Source organism: Etheostoma spectabile, chromosome 14 (genome assembly GCF_008692095.1).
Source record: "Etheostoma spectabile isolate EspeVRDwgs_2016 chromosome 14, UIUC_Espe_1.0, whole genome shotgun sequence".
Classification (NCBI taxonomy): Eukaryota; Metazoa; Chordata; class Actinopteri; order Perciformes; family Percidae; genus Etheostoma; species Etheostoma spectabile.
This window is the reverse complement of record NC_045746.1, coordinates 22,930,218-22,938,314: the sequence shown is the minus strand read 5'-3', so window position 1 is coordinate 22,938,314 and position 8,097 is coordinate 22,930,218. Positions and strand designations below refer to the sequence as shown.

General features: G+C 34.3%; 1 protein-coding gene across 1 annotated transcript in view; it reads left to right on the top strand.

Moving 5' to 3' along the window:
- gnrhr1 (gonadotropin releasing hormone receptor 1) overlaps positions 1 to 7,198 on the top strand; it is a gene marked incomplete at its 5' end in the record, with an annotated part of 17,446 nt that extends 10,248 nt beyond the window's left edge. Inside the window, 2 exon segments of the mRNA XM_032535975.1 lie at positions 3,874 to 4,075; positions 5,509 to 7,198. Coding sequence (XP_032391866.1) covers positions 3,874 to 4,075; positions 5,509 to 5,924 — 618 coding nt within the window. The 3' untranslated portion in view covers positions 5,925 to 7,198.
- Between the last annotated feature and the right edge of the window lie 899 nt (positions 7,199 to 8,097).

Below are 8,097 nucleotides of genomic sequence, written 5' to 3'. Positions count from 1 at the left end.
TAAGAATATTATTTGGGCATTTATTTGTTAGGACAGATGGAGACATGAATGGGAGAGAGAGGGGGAATGACATTCAGCAAAGGACCACAAGTCGGAGTCAAACCCGGGCCCGCTGCGTTGAGGACTAAACCTCCAAATATGGGTGCCTGCTCTAACAACTGAGCCATCTGGGCGCCCACATTGCTCTATTTGTACTTGAATAGGTCCTGAGCATGTGTGTATATATTTCAGGCCAATGTGTAGTGATTTCTAACAAAACACGGTGTACATTGTAATTTCTCCACCGGGTTTCAATCAACAGTATAAATCATAATTATTTTATTATTAGCAATTACAAAATAATAATTGGAATTGAGTATTGTCTTATCCTGTCGCCTGTCAAGAGACCCCTGATGTTAGTCATACTCTTCTTCACACTAGGGCTGAGTTCCTTCTCTGACATCACTTCATCAACACTGTGTTCACCCACAGCACTGCCATGAACAACCATTTAATGCACACTAGTTTAGCTCAAGTGGAACCAGTAGGCTCATTCGAGATGAACTGCGCCTCGCCTGTAAAGTGGACGAGAGCAGGCGGGGCGGCCGGTTGACAGAAAGCTGCGAGTTAACGTCGCGACAGTTTCCATCCGATTCCAGCCGCCTTCAGGCTGGACAGGAAGGATGAAAACACTGTGCGTTGCGATTTCCGGGATTTTTTTAAAATAAAAAATAATATAAATAATAATTTAACAAATAACGTAAAATAAATAATAATTATTTAATTATATAAAAAAAATGATATTACTATATACATAAAAAAAAAAAATTAAAAAAATTTTTTTTTTTTTTTTTATTGGATTTAATTTTATTTTTTTTTTTTTTTAAAAGAAAATGATATATAAAAAAAACAAAATTATAAAAAATACAAATATAATTAAAAACAAATAATATTAAAAAATTCATATAAAATATAAAAAAAATTAAATAAAAAAAAAAATTATATAATATTAAAATAGAAAACAAAAAAAAAATTTTAAAAAAAATAATGAAAAATTGAAATATAAATAAAAAAATTATTAATAAAAAAAATATATTAATAAAATATATATACAAATATAAAAAATAAACACAATAATAAAATAAAAAATAAGTATAAAATAATAAAAAATAATATAAAATTAAATATATAAAAAAATATAAATAAATATAAAAAAAAAGATTTCAAATAATATAAAAACTATAAAAAAAGAAAAAAAATTATAACTAAATAAAAAAAAAATATTAAATAATATATATATAAAAATAATATAAGTACAATATAATAATTTATAAATAAAAAAAAAAAAATAAAATAATAAAATAATAATAATACATAAATATAAATAAAATAATTTACTAAATAAAAAAAAAAAAAATATAATTATATAAAAATAATAAAAATAAAAAAAAACAATTATTTAATATAAAATAAATTAAAAATTAAATATAATCAATATAAATAAAATTCATTAAAATAAAAAAATATAAAATAAATATAATAATAAAAATAAATAAATAAAAAAAATTATAAAAATATAATTATATAATAATTATAAAAAAATAATAAAAAAAATAATATAAAAAATATAAAAGAAAATAATAAAATAAAAGATAATAATATAAAAAAAAAATAAATAAAATAAATTTTCAATATAATAATAAATAAAAAATATAAAAAAAAATATATAAATAAAAAATAATATAAAAAAGATAAAATAAGAGATTATAAAAATAAAAAAAAATATAAATAATAAAAATAAATAAAATAAATTAATTTAAATTATAGAATTCAAAATAATCAAAAAAAAAAAAAATAATAATAATAATAAGGATATAATAAAAATATAAAAAAATAATATAATAAAATAAAAATAAATAAAATTAATAAATAAATAATAAAAAAAAAAAAAAAAAAAATAAAATAATAAAAATATAAAAATAGATTATAATTTATAAAAAAATATAAATAAAATAATTAACATAGAAATTAAATATTAATATATCAAAATATTAATAATAAAAGAATAAATATATAAAATATAAAAATATCATAATAAATATAAAAAATATAAAAAAAATATATCAATAAAATAATAAAAATAAAAAATAAAATAAAAATTTTAATAAAATAAATAAAAAAAAAAATAATTAATCAAAAAATATATATCTATGAAATATAATCAGACCCAAAATCAGCTTGTACCAGTCTCCAGTTGTTAGGTATGACAGAGTAGCTGGCAAAGTGCTCTACATGCGATCTGTTGCTGATTAATTAAAACAACCACTGGAGATGATCCGTGATCTGAACGGATTTAGTCTCTGGCTTCTAAACGTCTCTATCAGTCACACAACATGTGTTCTGGACAGAATAAGTCTTTAAATCAGACAAATAGCAATTAAAATCCCTCCGATTCAAAAACAGTAAAAAGTTTTTATAAAACGTCATCATGTTGTAAACCAATCAGGTGTTAAATCAGCTGAGAAGCCGGCGTTTCCCAGCATGCTCTGGGTCCGCCTGGCTCTTGCAGTCGGTGAAAAGCAACTGCGCCGCCTGCGTCTCAGAACTGCGGCCGCCTTGCTCTCGTGAGATTTCCGTTGCCGTTGTGCATGACGTCAGAGCAAGTCGGGATCAAGTCGGACACAAATCTAACCGGCATGCAACGGGCGCCGATCGCCGGTGATCGATTCTGCGCAGACCTGGCTCATCTCCAACGAGCCTACTGTTAACCCCAGCATCTGGCTGAGGTTAAGGCCTAGTTAACAAACGGCTCACTTTAGCTTCATCACCTGTCAGGGTTTTACTTACTTTACTTACATGTACAAAATAAAAATACATCAATTAGACTTACTATTACAGTGCCCATATTGTTTAAAAAACGCATTTTCTGGGATTTGGGGTGTTAATTTGTGTGGTGCTTCCACACACATACAAACTTGGAAAAAAACGATCCATGCTGTTTTGAGTGAGAAACGGTTTCTGAATGTCCTCTGGCTTTAGTCTCCGGGTGAGCTGTTCAAAATCTGCACGGCTTTCTACGTCACATAGCCGGGACGAGGTGGCTAATAAAGCATAATAGCTTGATCTCAATGGCAAAACACTGCTACAACAACTACTAGTTGACCATAATCTCCAAAAGACCTACTTCCTGTCTCTGTTGTGCAGGTATTCCACAAGTTGCCCTCGTCTAGAAGAAGTCTCCCAGCTAATCCTGCCTTGGACTGACCAAAGTCTGAGAAAGAGTTATCTAGCTGATTGGATCTTACCTGGATTCTGAGCATGTGGGACTCCCAACAAAGATAGTATAGAAGTGAGATGTCTCACTCTGTAGCTAAAACAAGTGTGATGCCTCACTCTGTAACTAAAACAGAGACCTAAACACACAGGGTGAAAACAGGATCTGCAGCCATGTGTGGTACAACAAAAACATGGTGGTTTTTGAATACAATTATGAGCCTGAATATCTAGTGATTGTAGTTGAACTTCTTTAGAATGTTCTATCCTTAAGTCCTTTGCGTGTTATTTATTTATTACCTACTCTAGCTTTCCCAATGTTTTAGACACAGATATGTTAACAATGGTCTAAGATGATGAGAAATGACATTTTCTTGAAGGAAGGAAGGACTCCTTCCCATCTTCGCCACACAGGGAAACCACTACCTTTTACATCCGGACTCTAGAAAATTCTACATTCAACTAATGTTGGCATCAGTGTTCTGTTTCTTACATGATATAACTGGTACACTCTGAGGTGCATTAAAAGGACGACACACTGCTACACTGTTTGTGCTGCACTGTGTTTCTCTGTGACTGCATGGAATTCATTCCTCATCTCTTTACACTCTTCATCCTCAGCTGTTCATCTTTCGGGCCATTAAAGCTAAAGGAGTGGACTTCACTCAGTGTGTCACCCACGGAAGTTTCCGGCATCTCTGGCAGGAGACGGCATACAACATGTTTCACTTTGTGACACTGTATGTCATCCCTCTACTTGTCATGACCTTCTGCTACACGTGCATCCTCACCAAGATCAATCGGCAAATGCACAAAAGCAAAGGTGTGTGACCCTCGAAAGACTTTTAAACGTTGAACTAATTAAAAGTAACAAAGTAACAAGTCATCATTGTACCAAAGTCGTTTTTTATGTACTTTTGCAATTTTGAAAATTTAAGAAAAAAAAGAAGCGACAATCACATGAAAATATGATAACTGGTGTGTAAATAGAAACAAAGAAAGGAGAAAAATTGAAAGCAGCAGCAGAAAAGAAGCTGTTGGGGCTTCATATTCAGAGAGGTGACAGTCTGCCCTCTGCTGACACTCACTGGTGGACAAACATAATGCAACAAACTTAAGTATGAAATCATTATGGGTTATGAATAAGGTTAGCATCATTTTGCACCACGTTGCAAAGCACGCTAAGTGATGTGAATGTTTGTATCTGCAGCCGCTGTGAAAGTCTGCGAAATATTGTGTTTACATCCCTGTGTTGGAGGCCTTAGTGATTCTTTTTTGCTGCTGTTGACAATCCCACAGGTTAGAGACAAACCCCCAGGTTAGTTAAAACAAGTAGAAAAAGAAGGCGGACAGTAAAATGGGGACCCAAACTGTCTCTTGTGAACATCCAACATAGTTTAAAGACCACTTCCTGCTTCTGCTAGGATTTATCGACGGGCGGTTTCCTTTGCCATGAGGGATTCTTACTGACATCTCTGGTGCAATTACTGCCTGTTGATAAGCAGGACCAGAAAGAAAGAATGTATTGAAGTCTTTACATCTAGTCGAATAAAGAATAAACAAGTTAGCTAATTTAGAACAGAATGTCCGACTTCATACATTGAAGTACTAGTCACACCAGAATGTCGTTCTCGTGGTGCATGGAGCTTGGTAAAATAATAACTACCTATACTCAGCATCAGTACTATCGATAGCACTAATCACAGGTCACTTTCAAATGAAGTGGTTCAGATCATCTGGATAAAACTGTTGGTTTGTTTGCATCCTGATTATCTGACTGCTTGTGTTTCTTGACCTGTCAGACCTTAGTGATACAATGTTTTCATAACTGATACAAAATGATGGACAAAACTATTAATACAAGACAAAAAGAAGTATAAAGTGGAGTCATCCTTTAATGGTCTGTAACTGACTTTGCAGTATACTCCCCTACAGCTTTAAGGGTATTTAAAATAGTGTTTTAAACACAGCAAAGATGAAGTTATTGGGGAAAGTAGGGGCCTATACTGTTGATTTTTAAACATGTACCAGTTTTTTTTTCCTTGTCACAGTCGTGCCCTGGCGTTGATATTTTCACAATAAAACAACGTAAGTTCTAGCTTTTAAAGTTATTATGGCAGCACTGCAACTCCCTAAAATAGATAATCTCCCATCTCAAAATTAAGCTGTTGAGTTGGTTATTATACCTATTTGCTCACATTTATGGAATGTATGCGTTCCTATATTTGAGCTTTTTCCCATGCTGTCTTTCTGCAGATGGTGAACACTGCCTCAGACGCAACGGAACAGACAAGATACCCAAAGCCCGGATTAAGACCCTCAAGATGACCATTGTGATTGTTAGCTCCTTTGTCATCTGTTGGACACCCTACTACCTCCTGGGGATCTGGTACTGGTTCCAACCAGCCATGATCCAGCACACACCTGAGTATGTGCACCACATACTGTTTGTCTTTGGTAACCTGAACACATGCTGTGACCCAGTCATCTACGGCTTCTACACAGCGTCTTTTCGGGCCGACCTCGCTGACGTTGTAGCGTGCTGCCGCGGTCGCCAAATCAGTAATGCCTCACCTGGCTCTGTGGATCGTCTTTCTGGTAGAAGTGCTCGAGCTCCAGTGGAGATGGAGTCTGATCTAAGCTCAAACCAGCAGAGTGGGAACCCTGGTTAAACCATGGTGACCTGACTCTGATGAATTAACCAATGGCCTTAGTGAAGGTATCAGCTGTTTGATGCTCAACCATGACTACACTACTGGAAGGTGAACAACTTGGCTTTGACTGTGTGAGCCGTAGAACTGTGTTATCTTTGCTTCTCTTCATGGATGTCAGATAATCGACCAACCCTTTGTAGGCTGGCTCAGGTTTGACTTGGACCAACACTTAGTTATGCTGCTATAGGTTTAGATTCCCAGGGTACTTCTTACACACTGATCTCCTCTCTCCTCCTCTCTTTCTATTTGTGTGCATTCATGTCTCATTAATGCATGTTAACTAAGCTTCTTTCCCAGAGTCCATGTGCTTTCTTATCTCGCAGATTTGTGCATCTCTTTTGTTTCTCTGTCCATCTTTCTCACTCTCTCTCTCAATTCAATTTAATTCAAAGGGGCTATATTGGCATTAAAGTTTGCTAAAGCATCAAAATATAGTTTGTCCATATTTGGACAATACCCTACATAATAAAACAGCAATATGAACATTGATACAATCAATCAATAATCAATTTTCTTTGCCACATCGAATTGTACAAGGTACACTTCCAGTAAAAAGTTAACCCATCAGCTCCTTCATGTGCATTAATCATCATATAGAATATATACAATGTGGCCGTCAGATCGGCACACAGAAAAGGGTCACTTGGTTGAATGGCACAAGCACGCTAGGATCCAGCCAAGTCTTGGCCGATGGACACCTCAGCTCAAGACTAGTGCCCTGACTACGGCAGGAGGCTAGCAGAAGGTTAGCAGAGTAGGCAGGAGCCTGGTGAGTTGATTTCCCAATCCTGATGATGGCCTCAAAAGCACATGCCATCACCGTCGAACACAAACAGCACAACTAATATTTGTAAAATAGACAATTCAGCTGATGGAGTAGAGAGGTCTGTGCCTTACAGAACTATACCTTAACAACATAACAACAACACAACATTTTAATCTCTGACAGTACAGAGAAATTCTGTCTTTTAGGGCTAGAGAACCTTCTAGTCTACTTTGGCTTTTAGTTTGTTCTTTCCAACGTTCCAGATATATTTCTTCATACTGTCTTATAAGTTGCTTTACTCGGATTGTTGTTTTGAAATCAGTGTTGTTGTGAGACGGGTCAGCGTGTGCCTGGGGGGGCAGCCAGCCTCAGTAAAAACTGACATAGGGGAATCTTTTCTGGGCTCAGCTCTTGAAGGGCTTTGGAGTGGAGGGTGCCTTGGGTGGCTGGATTTCATGTGGTTTAATGCTCTCTTTTGAATGCAAATTATTAGTAGATGTCTGCATAATACTGCTCATCATGCATTTGTTGGGTGTGTTTCTGTGTATGTGTAAATGTGTCTGCAGAATTCTGCAAGTAAAGATTCTGTTGGATGTTTGTTCCAACAGGTATAGCTCTGATGACTGAGTGGACCCCATACTTCACTACCATACAGCGCAATGGACTGCATGACGCTAATACTGGAATTTTGAAATTATAAAATGTTCTCTTAACCCTTGTGTTGTCTTCCTGTCGAAATTTTTGTTTTTCTAAGTCCAATTTTAAAATGAAAAACCTTTTATCAGGGTTATGGTCGTCTTTTTCAACCCTTTTGTGGCTTTCCCCCAATGATTTTGTCACTTTTTCAACGTTTGTCAACCTTTTCTGAGCCTTTTGACATTTTCGAGGGTTTTTCCCAAAATTTGTACCGCTTTTTTTTTTTTTTTTACATTTGTCACTGTGACATTTGTTCAAATTTTAGTCACTTTTATTGACATGTTTCTCTCTTTTTTTTACACTTAAAAAACAAACAAATACCAATTGTTTTTTCTCCAAATGCTATAAAATGGACAAAAAACTTTGTCAAAAATTTGTTTGAAAGAAACCCAAATTTCTGATATAGAAACCTTTTGGAAAGGGGTCAAATTTGACCCGAAGACAACAGGAGGGTTAACTGCATTTAGAGTTGTTTTGTCTTTTTCTTTTAACACTTCCACTGCCATGTTGAAGCTCCCTGATGCTGTTATTGCCAAGGTAGGTAAAACTCATGCTTTCTTCAATATACATATTATTATTTATGTTAAATTGTAAGTTTTCTTTGCAGTTTTTTTTGTTGCATTTTTCTATGATGTCCCGCTGTTGCTATAATAATATTGTGAAATATAT